At 39.1% G+C, this 14,877-nt stretch overlaps 1 protein-coding gene across 1 annotated transcript in view; it reads left to right on the forward strand.

The window, feature by feature from the left end:
- The window catches only part of NHSL1 (NHS like 1), a gene marked incomplete at its 5' end in the record, with an annotated part of 304,070 nt that overhangs the window by 3,026 nt on the left and 286,167 nt on the right, over nucleotides 1–14,877 (forward strand). The window contains one exon of the mRNA XM_082405604.1: nucleotides 13,461–13,535. Coding sequence (XP_082261730.1) covers nucleotides 13,461–13,535 — 75 coding nt within the window. The remainder of the gene's footprint in view (nucleotides 1–13,460; nucleotides 13,536–14,877) is intronic.

A 14,877-nucleotide genomic window follows, 5' to 3' on the forward strand; every position in this document is an offset into this window, starting at 1 on the left:
TCTTTCCCCTGGAGGTTACACTCTAAAGGAGATGAAAGGTATCTCAACCCAAAGCAAATGGCTATTCTACCTCAGTGCCTGGAAAAGGGTCACGCCCTGTTGTCCCTTGTGGTTCTTTTAGGGAAGAGATTTTGGGTTTTGATTTTTTAACTTGGAAACCTATCTGTCATTTCCAAGGGTTCCTACATCTCCTTTTCCTCCTATACTAGAATGCCTAGGCCAAGATAGATCAGAATCAATGCTTCTTTGCATGCCTGACTCAGGAAACAGCTAGTAAACAAGCCTTAAAGCAGAAATGAGCTTGCCATATTCATGGAACTGAAAGAATGCCAGTCAGTGTGGTGGTGTGGATTTCTGGTCTATTCTAAGATATACATCTTAAGCATTAGTGAAGGGTCCCAAAATAAACACAGGGATCCTTAAAATTGTAAGTATTTTACTGCTGACTGCTTTGGAAATGCAAACAAGGAGGTAAACAACTGACCTGAAAAGTTACAGACTTAGACATTTACAGAATTCTCACATATATGGTCTTTGATTAATCTGTCTCCCTCAATAGGCTTTAATTTCCTTGAGGGCAGATATTATTTTTTATTTGATTTTTGTATCTTAAGCACATTGTATTGTGCATTACATAGAGCATGACATAAGGTAGGTGCTCAATAAATGTATGTGTTATGAATGAATGAAGTTCTCTGATTTTATTTCTGAAAGTAAAGTGTTTCACATAATTCTTCTTTAAACCCCAAAGTCCATAGATGTAGGCCCAGTCAAAATGCCAATCAGATGATGTCACTAATCCCCAGGCAAGTGCTCTTTTTTTAGCTGGGCAATTTGTGTTTTGTTTCCCAAGCCTTCATACCAAGGGATCTCATGAAGGAACTAATCCTGAAGCTTAGGGAAATTGTTGCCCGGGTGATTATTTAAAAAACTTCATATTTGGTATAGTTTCGGTTTGTGATTCTACAAAGTTAATGTTTTAATATAATTTCGTATTCACACTTCCTTTTTAAGGGCAGGAGTAGTTAACAGGATTAGGGGATGGCTGTCAGCAAGATGGGAGGACAATTCATCCCTTCTCTAAGTTCTTGTCATAGGGACACTCCACCTTTGGAAGAAGGCTTACTGTAGGCTTAACCAAAAAACAAAGTATACCGGGACCAGCAAATTAGCTACACTGCATTACAACCCTTCCATCAGTTTTATTTCTTTTTGTTGAGTTTTAGTTAAGTAGCAGTATTATCATGGAGCATCACCAGATTGCTAAGAAATACCTGTTGGGATAGCTTACAGAATAGCAGTACAAGATGGAGGGAAGGAAGGAAGGAGGAAGGAGGGAGGAGGGAGGGAAGAGGGAGGGAGGGTGGGAGGGAGGAAAGAGTAGGAATGGCTCCCATAACACTATTTATATCTCTATTTAACGAAGAAATTTTGAAATGTTACTTAAAACCTAAGCTGCTACCACTCTGTCTTTTGAGTTGCCATAATGCCTATCAATGGGGAAATCAATCTTTACATTGGGGCAGGAAAAGGAATGAGACTCTAGGTAGATGGCCCATGTGTGTCGTAATAACAGTAATGAGAATTGGATACGTACAGGTGAACGGGAGGCTGAGTTTGGGGATATGAGGTTGACAAAGGCGAATTGTTCTGTATGATAAAGTGGGGGAAATTGTTCTCTGTGGCAGAGGGTGTGGGTTGAGAAATGTTGCTCATAGTTAGCAAAAAAGTGGGGAGCAGAGGGGGAACGGAGGGACAAAATGGCGGGAAGAAGAAGAGCAATGAGGGCTGTTATCCAACTGTAATTGTTAGTGTGGCTATAATTACACACACACACACACACGTTCTCCATGCTTCCAAACATCAAAATAAATCCTCTACAAACTCAAGGCTTTGTGTAAATTAGTCATGGAAATCAAAGGAAAAGTTTTCTAGTCTACATCTTTAGGAGATTTGGAGAACAAGGGCAATATGTATGGAATAGTAAAGTAATCCATAAACTAAACTATGTCAGATGAAGCAGGAGCTAAGAGTCCAAGGTGAACGAGAAAAATTATAAGACACAGTTTCCCCTACAATCTTAGAAAGAGGGAGAGACATGAATTTTCCACCATCTGAAGATTGGACGTTTATATTAATTTCATTTTAACCTTAAAGGGCAAGGGTACCTGGGATGACACCTGGTAATCTGCTGGTCTCTCCCACTAGTCTTGTTAGCTACCTGAAGGAAGGAACTATATCTTACACAGCTTTATATTCCCAAGGTCTAGCATAGTGTCTGTCATACAATAAAAACCTAGAAAATGTTCATAAAATGAGTGAATAAATCAGGAGAAAACTAGACTTATATGATGGCAAGTAGCAGAATGGCATTATTAATTTCATCAGGTGTCACCATAACTCAGATGACTAGTTCACAGATTAGAAATTACAAGGATTCTTAGTCATACCTACCTCTGGCCTCCAGGTGGCAGTATTATCTCATATTAAATTGTTTGAGACCAGATTGCATTTAACTTTTGAGGGGGGGAAAAAAAATAACCATAAATGAATTAAACAATTCTGTAGCTTATTTCTGTAATTGTACTGAGCAAAAGTAAGAAATAAAATGTACTTACATGAGATTATAGATTTCTTCTACAATTTCAACACAAATGAGAATTACTGGTCGTTCTCTAATTCAAGCAGTTTCCAAAACTTTGAAGGTAAATACAAATTGGTGTACTTTGCTTACAAAACACATGTATCTCTTTAAAGTATGGAAATGTGTGTGGGGGGGGGCAGTAATATGTCGAGAAATAATTCATCTACCAACAAACAAGGTGACCAGATTAAATACAGGATGGTCAGTTAAACTTGAATTCTAGATAAAGAATACTTTATTCATATAAGTACATCCCATGCAATACTGGGGACTAAAAAAGTACTTGTTTATCTGAAAATCAAATCTAACTGGTCATCCTATGTTTTGCTTTGCTAAATCTTGCCATCTTACCAACAACATTTTGTTGTCGTCGTTAATTACAAAATAAGCAGAACTCTCCCAGGTCTGCAGGGCCCAGTGCTGTTTCCTTATTTGGAGAGATGAAAAGGAAGTAGCTTGGTAGGGTCGGCTTCCTCGCTGTAAGTCTAACTTTACCGTTCTTTGTACTCTACCCATGCAGATCAGAGTTCCCCAGCTGAGTAACTTATCTTCAGGAAACTGACCTCTCAAGCAAGTGCAGATGGTATAGCCTAAAGTGGTGATTTTATACAAACACAGTGTTTTATAGCACTTGTGAGTCTGGTTGCAAAAGCCAAACCATGAATGAGATTCTAGACCCCGTCACTTCTGATTTATACTTTTCAGAGGTACCTCATCCATAGCAGCTATGACAACAGAAATAGGTGAATTGCTCATGAAATAAATCCTATTTCAAGAAAGTAAAGAATTTTCTGGTAAATTCAATCATATGTTATAGTTCTATGTACATTTGCATTTTTAGTATAAGCATTCCCTATCTTCTAGATAAAATGTGCTTCATAATGTCATTTATAAATATTTCTGAATTTAAAATAAGCTTTCCAGGGACTTCCCTGGTGGTCCAGTCATTAAGAATCCACCTTCCAATGCAAGGATGGGTTCAATCGCTGGTCGGGGAACTAAGATCCCACATGCCTGGGGCAACTAAGCCTGCACGCCGCAACTATAGAACCCACGTGCTCTGGAGCCTGCGTGGCACAACTAGAGAGAAGCCCGCACGCCGCAACAAAGAGCCTGTGTGCCGCAACTAAGACCCGATGCAGCCAAAAGTAAATAAATAAATATTAAAAAAAAAAAAAAAAGCTTTCCATAGAAACAATATTATGAATGGTAGCTCTTCAGGTTACCTAGTAAAAGTGTATTTAATTATGTGACTGAACCACTGTATTTTAAATTAAAAACAGTTTTTTAAAAGGTGGTTATAATAATAGTATTTTAAAGAGTAAGAAAGAAAAAAGGTTTTAAAACATTGAATATTCGTGTTTGAGGAAATCTCAGTAACTCTTTGGCTCTTGCTCTGTCCCAGAAGTCATTCTAAGTGATTTAAATGAATTAACCCATTTAATCCTCATAGTAACCCTAGGAGGTAGATTTTGTTATGATCCCACAAAAGTGGGGCAAGGGTTAAATAGCTGCCCAAAGTCACGCAGCTACCAAGTAGTAGAACTGGGACGTGGGCCCGCCCACAGCTGCATTAAGCCCTGTACATCACAGCTGCGTTGGTGTAAATACAGAGTTCAGTGAATTGTGGGAGAAGATTCCGAAGGGGACATCTGATCCACTGTCTAGGGTAGTACACCGTATTGTTCACTGAGCCTAGAACAGTTCAAAGTGAAGGGCTGGTCTTTTCCTTAATTTAGGTGTATTTTGAGTGCTCCTTTTGTGCTTACCAACCAGAATGGAGCTGTTTTGGAGTTTATAGATGCAACAAAGAATGTCAGAAAGAGGAAGAAAGATTTACCTGAGGTAACTGGATAAGAGTTAATAAAAGGTGGAAGAAGATTAAGGGGCACATGCGTGTAGGTATGAGAAAGAAATTTCTGGGGTGGAAATAACTGAGTTGAGACCTGAAAAGAAAAATCAAAAGGAGAAGAATTTGACTTTGTTAATTAACTACAGGAAAAGGAAATGGGAAGTGGAAGAGATATTGCCCCAAATTGTTGCTAGTTCTATCTAACTCGCTCAGATTTGTGATAACCTGAGGTGGTTCATGCATGACCCAGTTGTGGCAGTGGTGCATTTCCTGAAGGCCATTGCTCAAGGTACAGTCTCTCATGTGCTGAAGGAAGAGTCAAACTCCAAACCCCACTTAGTCGTCTTAGGCACTCTGTCCATCCTTGACCCTCTCCCAAAGAGATAAGAGGTAGGAGGGTGGAGGGAAGAGAATCCTGGACTTACTCTTTGGGGAACAGCCTTCTGACCTTGCTACCTGGCTAGTTGGATAACCTTTGGCCTCTGTTTCCTAAGCTGGGAAAACAGGCATGATATTACTCACCTTGTGATGTAAGCACCCAGCAAATATTAGCTCTCACCCCATTTAATCTTCATAACTCTATGAGGTAGGTATCATTCCCATTTTACAGATGTGGAAAAGGAGGCTCAGAGGGGTTAAGGTCCTTGTTCAAAAGCATGTGAGTGTGAGTACAGAGGTGGGGATAGGATTAAACCCTGTCATTTAATCCTAATGACTATTGCTCTTTCCTTTGCAGTATTGCCTTCAGTAGAAAATGCAACCACTGAAATAAAATGGATTACTTTTTCTCCCCTATAGTGAAAATAAAATAAAGCCTTTTTCTACTTCAGTCCTGATAAATAGGAAAAAAATAAATGAAACCCAGAAATATTTTTTTCCTAAGATAGCAAAAATGGAAAGGTTTTCTAAAGCAAAATATACTGTTTATAAACATTCCAAAAAGCTTTCAAATTATGAATAAGTAGACACTTGTAGCCTTCATTCATTATAGTAACTTTTATTTTTAAACTATTCCTTATTACACAAATAATACAAGCCTATGCATTCAACATGTGTTTACTGAGCATCTACTAGGTGTCAAATATTTTTCTAGGTTCAGTGAACAGTACAGACAAAACTCCCCGTTCTCATGGAGCTGGTATTCAAATGTAAGCACGGCAGATTGTACGAATAACCATAATAATGAAATCACTTCTGTAGAATAGAAAGGATAAGTATTATGGGGAAAATAGACTTGGGAAAGGGGAATAGGGTTGTGGGTGGCTGTTGCAGTTTTAGATAGGTAGCTGTGTACTGGAAGGCCGAATTGAGCAGGTGAGTTGTGAGCAAAGACTTGAAGAAAGGGAGGTGGTGAGTCATGGGAACATCTGGGGTAAGAGCAGAGGAAGGACCAGTGCAGTGGCAGAAGGTGGGAGCACGTTTGGTGTGTAAAGACCAGTAAGGGGGTCAGGCTGGCTTGAGAGGGTTGAGCACGGGAAAGGGCAAGAAGTGGTGAGGTGGGAGAGCTAAGGCTGTGTGGGTGGGAGGGTGGGAAGAAGTGGCAGATTATGTGGGGCCTGGTGGGCCATTTTTAGGGTTTAGGTGTTTTTCCCTTTGAGAAATGGAAGCATCTGGAGAGTTCTGAGCAGAGAAGTAACATGATCAAGCCTCCGTTTTGATAGATCACTAGCTCAGGCTGCTGTTGGGAATAGACTGTGGGAGTAGAGGGGAGGAGCAGGGAGACCAATTTGGAGACCATTGAGGTGATCCACGTGAGAGAGGATGGTGCCTGGACCAGGATGGCCGCTGGGAAGGAGGTTAGAAGTGGTCAAAACCTAGATCCATTTTGAAGGTAAAAGTAACAAGGTTTGGTGAGAGATTGGATACGGGGTGTGGGAAGATGAGTCAAGAATCACTCCCAAGTTTTTGGCCTGAGCAACTGCAAGGAAGGATTTGCCATAGACTAAGATGGCAAGACTTGTGTGTTGGAAGCCAGGGAGGGCAGGAAGTTCATTTTGAGATATGTTGTATTCAAGATGATGTTTCAGGCATTCAGGTGGAGATGCTGAGTAAACGATTGTGTGCTTAAGTCTGGAGCCCTGATCTAGCCTGGATGTATACATTTGTTCAGCACATAGCTAGTATCTACAGCCGTGAGACCTGATGAGATCACCAAGCAAACGCAGAGAGAGAAAACTCCTAAGGACTGAGCCTTGGGAAAAGAGGAACTGGCAAAATTAGGAAATCAAGACAGAAAAGGCTAAAGAAGGAGAAAATTAGAAATACCAGACAATGGCTATGCCATTCACATTTTCATATATATCATTCCAGACCTTTTTCCCTTGCTTGTATATGGCTTCCTTTTTTAAAAGTTCACTTAGAAATATAATCTAAAATTTTACTTTATAGATCCTTTTAAAAATAAATTTTGAGTGTATCCATACATGTATGTGATATTCTAATAAAAGGTAATAAAAGTTTTATGATGAAAAGGAACTCTCTCTTCCAGACAGCCTGGTTAGTGGTCTCATCTCACATGTGGACAGTATATGAATGTATGTGTATATATACACACGTGTATTCACACATGCTTAGGATATGCACATTGTTCTGCCACTTTCTCTTTTCACTTAACAACGTATCTTAGATTTTGTTCCATATTGACATATGCAGAGCTTGCACTTTCTAGATATACTAGTATATTAAGATTGATTAATATGATAGCTACCCAGGTTATTCTAGTCAAAACTGTCAGGTGATCTTGCCTGGAGAGACCCCCACCACTGCATCCGCCAGAGCTTTAGGTCTGTCTTTCCTTTCATCCCCTTTCTCCTTCTAATCATTCAGTTCTTGGTTTCTCCTTTTTCTCCTTATAGAAACATATCTGGATTGCTTCCTCTCGGGGTTTCTTTCTGCTTTGTCATGCGAAAGTGTAGCTATTCACTCACTAAAGATTTATTAAGGATTTTCTACCTCTTTGGAATATAGTGTGAGTCAGGAGACAGAGTCTGCAGGAGATCCTGTCTACCTGGAGATGCAGGATTGTAAACAAGTGATTACAGTGCCACTTTATATATAGTGCAGTAACAGAGAGAGCAATGGAATGCTTTGGGAGCATGGAGAGGGAGGGGGGAAAGGAGCGACTAACCTGGCATGAAAGGTGAAGCTACTATAAGAAAGACTATTTAAAAAATATATATAATACATGTAAGATATATGATAACATATATATGCTAATACACACACACACACATGTATACATATGGCTAAACAAGACAGCTTCTGTCCACAGACCTAAGGATAAGGAACAGACTCCCGGCTGGGGCGAGCAGGGCCTTCTTGACCTGGCTCTAGGATATCCACACCCCTTCCCTCTGTCCCTGCCTGCCATTCTGTGTCCTTGGAGGCACTTCCATAACTCTGCTCTCGCACATTCTGTTCCCTTGGCCTGGAACGCCTTTCCGTATCTGAATACCTCTCAAGAGCACAACAGTGATAGTGATAATATCATTGTTAGAATGACAGTAGTCAAACAATACAAATAACTTTAGAATGTATTATGCACAAATTTACATGCAGGCTCATCTAATCCTTTTAACAACCTTATGAGACAGATACTGTTTTAACCCTATTTTTTAAATAAGGATGTTGAGGATAAAAGATATTAAACAGCCTACCCAAAGTCACACGACTAGTCAGTAGCACAGCAGGGATTTTTACCTAGCTCTAGCCAATCCTAGAGCCCACCTCTCAACTTTGTTGCTACTCAAAATTAACTCTTTAGTAAAATAATCCTGCAACGTAAATATCTTAGGCAAAAATTTCCTCATATGTACTCCAATTATTTTATCGCCTCACTTATTAGTGTAATACCCATTACGATTACTTTTTACTTTTATTTTTCTTAATTGCAAAAGTAATGTTTATTATAGAAAAGTCAAAACTATAGATAAGCAAGATAACAAGAATAAGGTAATTATTATCCATAGTCCCACATTCTGGGGAAAAAGGACAATTTTAATCAAAAGACTACATACTGTATGATTCCATTTATTTGGCATTCTGGAAAAGGCAAAAACTGTAGGGAAAGAAAACAGTGGTTGCCAGGGGCTGAGCTACAAAGGGCATTAGGGCTGATGGAAATGTTCTATACCTTGATTGTGGTGATAGTTACACGACTGTATATATTTATCGAAACTAATAAAACTGTACACTAAAAAAGTACATATAAACTATACCTCAGTAAACCTGACTGGAAAATAATTAACATTTTCCTGTATATCCTTCCACACTTTTCCCTATACATATATATTGTAAATATATATACCTTTTAAAATAGTTTATGTATGACTTTTATTAATATATTTTTTAGAATATTTCAAGATTTACAGAAAATTGCAACATTAGAGTTCTCATATCCACCTCCTACATAGTTAACAACTTGTATTAGTGTGATACATTTATTACAGTTAATGAGCCAGTGTTGATACATTATTATTAACTAAAGTCCAGAGATTATTCAGATTTCTTTAGTTTTAACCTAGTGTCCTTCCTTTCCTGTTGTAGGATCCCATCCAGGACCCCACATTACTCTCATTTCTCGTTTCTCTTTAGGCTCCTCTTAGTTGTGAGTTTCTCAGACTTTTCTTGTTTGGATGACCTTGACAGTTTTGAAGTACTGGTCAGTGATATTGTAGGATGCCTCACTATTGGAATTTGTCTAGTGTTTTTCTCATGATTAGACTGGGGTTATAGGTTTGGGGAAGAAGACCACGGAGGATATATGCCATTTTCATCATATCTGCATTATGCTTTATAACCTATTTTTCACTCAAAAAATGTATCAAATGCATATTTTCTACTCGCTACATATAAATCTATAGCCTTCTTAATGGTGATAATAATATTCTGTTGTATGGGTGCAGCAAAAGTCGCTTACCCAGCAACCACCTCTTCTGGACACTGTAGTGTTTTCACTATTGCAACAAATGCTACTCTATATATTTGTTCAGACATCTTTGCAAACTTGTCTGAGGATTTCCTTAGGTTAAGTCCTGAGCTGTGGAGCTGCTGAGGTAAATTGTATTCACTTTTTGTTGGTTGTTTAAAATGCTTTTGATACATAATACTGAAGTGCCCTCCAGAAAACTTATTATTAATTTGAGCTTTTAGCAATCATGTTTCAGTGCTCTGTTTCCTCACATTCTAGCTAATGCTGATTATTATTCTTTTCAACCTTTATTACTTATTATATTAGAATATTTATTTCTTCTTATTATTTTCAACCTCTGCCAATTGTAGTAGAAAATGTATCATGTTGCATTATATTTGTGTATTATCTTCTGCCAGACAATAAGCTCCTAAAGGAAAAAGACTATATCTTATTCATTTTCCAATATCCAGAGTCTGAGTTACTGCCTGAAAAAAATAGGGGATGTGATCCAACAAGAGAATCCATGCTAAGGAGAGAAAGGGTTTTCACCATCCCTGGGTGCAGTTGTATCCTCTGAGCCAATGACCTGTGTGCATTATGTAATTGAAAGGTGTGGCTCTAATAGTGTGAGCTTCAGACCAGGAAGGAGAGAAATCTACACTACACCAAAAGAGGGTAAACAGGATCTTGCCGTTTTCCTCAAGCATGATGGCTGGGGATTTATTTTACCAACTCTGAAAAGGAGTATCACCTGATAGTTCCTTTAAGCTGTAATGCTATTAAAGCATTACATATCACAGCTTTTTAAAACAATTAGATATATTTATGATTTATAACAAGCATGGTGGCTGGGGATTTATTTTACCAACTCTGAAAAGGAGTATCACCTGATAGTTCCTTTAAGCTGTAATGCTATTAAAGCATTACATATCACAGCTTTTTAAAACAATTAGGTATATTTGTGATTTCGAGATCAAAAAGAAAAACTTTCAGTCAATACCATCTTATATTTGTGGCCTTACTTAACAGTAAGAGCTGCCAAAAATTTTCTTCTTCTTTTTTTCTACACACTTCTCCAGTATTTTATTTATACCTTTTCTTATAAAACCTTGACTTTCTCCCCTTCCCCATACTTAGTTCTTCCTAAATCTTGCTGTCACTTATAAATGTATTATGTAACCATAATGATAAATGTCATTGTTTCAATTTGTTACTGGAAGGGAACGCTATACAAAAAGAAAAGGAATCTGTATTTTCATAGTAAACATCAATATTTTTAGTTTTGTTTTCTAGTTTTGCAAGATTGACTCAGTAGGGTCTGAAAAAAGGAAAAATGTTTTCGAGGTCTAATGGTGATTCATCACTCTCCTAAGATTATTAAAATTTTCAGTGGGAGATTTCCTCAAGGTGCTGCTAGTTGGAGAATCCCTCACATCTAAGAATTTCCATATGTTCCTTACAGGCGCTTCACCATCCCTCCCAGTTGTCACTTAACCTCTTTTGAGTTATGGGAGTTCCCTTACTATTCTTATAATCTAGGTTGACAAAGACGGGGCCCCAAGTTGTAAGACAGGATAAAAAAGAGAGCCATCATCATTAGGGCATGATAAGAGAAATTCATAAACCCAGACAAGTTCCTGGAGTAAGAAGTGCTGTAGTATTACGTAATTTTTTTTTTTTTTTAATTTTTGGCTGCATTGGGTCTTTGTTGCTGCGCACGGGCTTTTCTCTAGTTGCAGCAAGCGGGGGCCACTCTTCCTTGCGGTGCGTGGGCTTCTCACTGTGGTGGCTTCTCTTGTTGCGGAGCACAGGCTCTAGGCGCGCGGTCTTCAGTAGTTGTGGCATGAGGGCTCAGTAGTTGTGGTGCATGGGCTTAGTTGCTCCGCGGCATGTGGGATAAATGCTTTAAAATTATGTCTTTAGTTTTTTCTCTCATGTCCTTAGTAATTTCTCATACTAATTGTCTTGGTTTGATTACTTAAAAATTATTCAGTGATTTTTTTCACTGAAGCATTATTAATAATTATGGTATTTGAAAAAGTAATAGTCTCTATTCAAGTTAGATTAGTTTATGTTTTAATGGCATAGTTTTTGTTGCTACAAGTTATATTTATTATTCACCTAACAGTGCCTAGACAACCTTACTATTAACTCCTAATCTAAAATTTAGTAATGTGTTAAGATGAATAGAAGTCAAAAGAATAGGAGATAGGAAACAATGAGGACTTTAAACATCATTTAAATTATCAACGTTGTCTACCTGAGACTGTAATTGAGAAAGAGGGGTATCGGAATTGAGTTACAAGAAGTAGCCTCTTACTGTTTCTATCTTTAAAGGATCAAACCTGATAAGGACTCTAGAATGTTTCCTTGACAATCTGAGGAAAGGAACTTGGGGCTCAAAGTCTCCTCAGTCACGCTGGAGTTTAGGCATTTAATGATCAAATGATAATCATCAGGCATTTAGGTAAACTAAAATGAATATATCTGACTGCATCCCATCACTTCAATTCCAGAAGGTTAAATCTTTTAGAATAACCAGAATATTAGAGCTACATTAAACCTTTCGAATATGAAGTTAGGTATATAGAATTCCCAGTAAAGTATTTCAGAAAAGAAGTTCCACAAGGCCTATGAATCTCCTTGACAGAGTAACATGCAGAATGATGTCAGCCTAGTCCAATGTTTTGATAAGACTTTCAGATGGAATGATAAATTTAGCCATTGTTTAAGTCAGTCAAGATTTTCTGAATAACTCTTTGAACTTAAGATGGCAGAGGCAAACTTTCCCACGTGAAACAATGAGAGAACAATAAGTAGTATCCTCTCTTCCTAAACTATGTTCCCATCATGCCTCTATCTTGCTCAAAAGCCTCCTGTCCTTCCCTCTTTCTTAGAGAAGCATCTCCCCAAATCTGTGCCATGGAACACTGGTATTCTAAAAGATAGTAATAGATCTTGCTGAAAAATAGATGCCTGTGGGAAAGAAGAATTCAAAAATGTGTTTTTACTTCCATGTATGTAAGAAAAACTCTAGGGACTTCCCTGGTGGTCCAGTGGTAGAGAATCTGTCTTGCAATGCAGGGGATGCGGGTTCAATCCCTGGTCAGGGAACTAAGATCCCACATGCCACGGGATAACTAAGCCTGCGTGCCACAACTACTCGGCTCGCGCACCTCAACTAGAGCCCGTGTGCTGCAAACTACAGAGCCCACGCGCCCTGGAGCCTGCACGCCACAACTAGAGAGAGAAAACCTGCATGCCACAACTAGAGATAAGCCCTTGCACCACAACAAAAGATCCCCGCCTGCCTCAACAAAGATCCCATGTGCTGCAGCTAAGACCGGACACAGCCAAAAATAAATAAATAATAAATAAATAAATCTTAAAAAAAAAAAAAGAAAAACTCTAAACACCTTTAAGAAATTATTAATGTGGAATAATTTGCCTTTAAGAAATGGAATGCCAACTTCTGTACATCAAAAATCACTTTTAAAAAGTTAAAAGACAGTAGAGACTGGAGAAGTTACATGCTGTACATTTAAGTGACAAAAGATTGGTATCAAGAATATATTAAAGGACTTACCTGGTGGCGCAGTGGTTAAGAATCCGCCTGCCAATGCAGGGGACACGGGTTTGAGCCCTGGTCCAGGAAGATCCCACATGCCGCGGAGCAACTAAGCCCCTGAGCCACAACTACTGAGCCTGCACTCTAGAGCCCGCGAGCCACAACTACTGAAACCCACGCGCCTAGAGCCCGTGCTCTGCAACAAGAGAAGCCACCACAATGAGAAGCCCACGCACCGCAACGAAGAGTAGCCCCCTCTCGCCACAACTAGAGAAAGCCTGCGCTCAGCAACAAAGACCCAACGCGGCCAAAATTAAATAAATAAATAAAATAAAAAGAATGTATAAAAAAGTGGGCAAAAGGTATGAACAGTAATTCACAAAGGAGAAAATCAAAATGATCAAGAAACACATGAAAAGATGCTCAAATTCACTAGTGATCGAGTGAATGCAAATTAAAACTAAAAATACCATTTCGTACTCAGATTGGCAGAAAACTAAAGAGTCTGATAATGTCAAGCGTTGTGAAGAATGTGAAACAGAATTCTCGTACATTGCAGGTGGGAATATGAGTAAGTACCACCCTGGAGAGTTGATTGGCAATATCTAGTAAAGATGTGCTTAACTCATGATCCAGTATTTCTAAGTAGAAGCACATGTGCACAAGGAAATAGACAAAAAAATGTTCACGGCAACATTGTAACAGCAAGAATTATAATATTCATGTCTCAGTGTGCCTAAATGGAATGGATATATTGGGAAATAGTCGTTCATTGATTCAGTAAATATTTATTGAGCTCCTGCAGTATGCCAGTGCTGTTCAGGGTGTTGGGTACACATCAGTGAACAAAACAAAAAATATCTGCTCTCACAGAGCTCACATTTTATTGCGGGAGTGGGAGGTGGGGACGGGGAATGGTGAGATGTGTTGTGGAGAAAAACAAAGCAGAGGACAAGGAGGGACCAGGGAGAGGTCTTGGGTGGTCAGGAAGCTAAGAGCGAGGGAGGGAGCTGTGCCGACATCTGGGGAGAGCGTGGGAGGCACAGGAGGCTGCAAGTGAACTTGAGGCAGGAGGATTCCTGGCGATTCTGAGGAATGGCATTGGTGGGGTGGAGGGTTGGCAGGTGCCTAGAACCAGTTAAGCCTGAGCCCACTTGGAAGACCGCTGCTCTAACCCACGGGGCAGTCGGTTACTGAGCACTCACGATAATGCTCGGCACCATTCTCAGCTTTTTACACATATCTTGTCATTTCATGTTCACAGTCTTCTTACGTCTTCTGAAGGTATTTAGCCTCATTTCATAGATGAGGCGTGTCATTTAGCATATGCTAATGTATTACAGTGAGCGTATGATGCTCAAGGTCCCCTGGAAGTCGAATCTTCCACCGTCTGGGCCCTAATCAGTTCTAAGGAGTTTGTGTTGTATCCTCAAAGGCTATGTCATTCTTTTAAGGTTGTGCCCTGCCCCCTTCCCTCCTGTCTCACTACCATTTGGGTGTAAAGATACTCTGTACAAGGACGTGAGTCATTGCAAGCAGTGGTTGTCTCTGGGGAGGCCAGTAATATGGCTCAAGGGTAGGAGGTAGGGAAACTGGCTTTCACTCTTGACCTTTTGTGCAGTTACAAATTTTTTTAAATCAGTATACATAATACATTTTCCAAAAAAGTAAAAACTGAAATTAACAATCTGGAGGTGAACTATTGAAAATATACAGTGATTTTTGGAAGAGCCTATTTCATATATTATAGCATATGCAGTGCTTGCTTTGCTATGATGCACCTTGTGAAATGTCATTTTGTTTTGTGAAAACAAAAATGAAGGAGCAGACGTGATGCAGTACCTGATACGAGAACCTGACCTGCAACATTACCTTTAGCATCAAGCAGCCACATTATGGGG

Source organism: Balaenoptera borealis (genome assembly GCF_965194805.1).
Source record: "Balaenoptera borealis genome assembly, chromosome: 9".
NCBI lineage: Eukaryota > Metazoa > Chordata > Mammalia > Artiodactyla > Balaenopteridae > Balaenoptera > Balaenoptera borealis.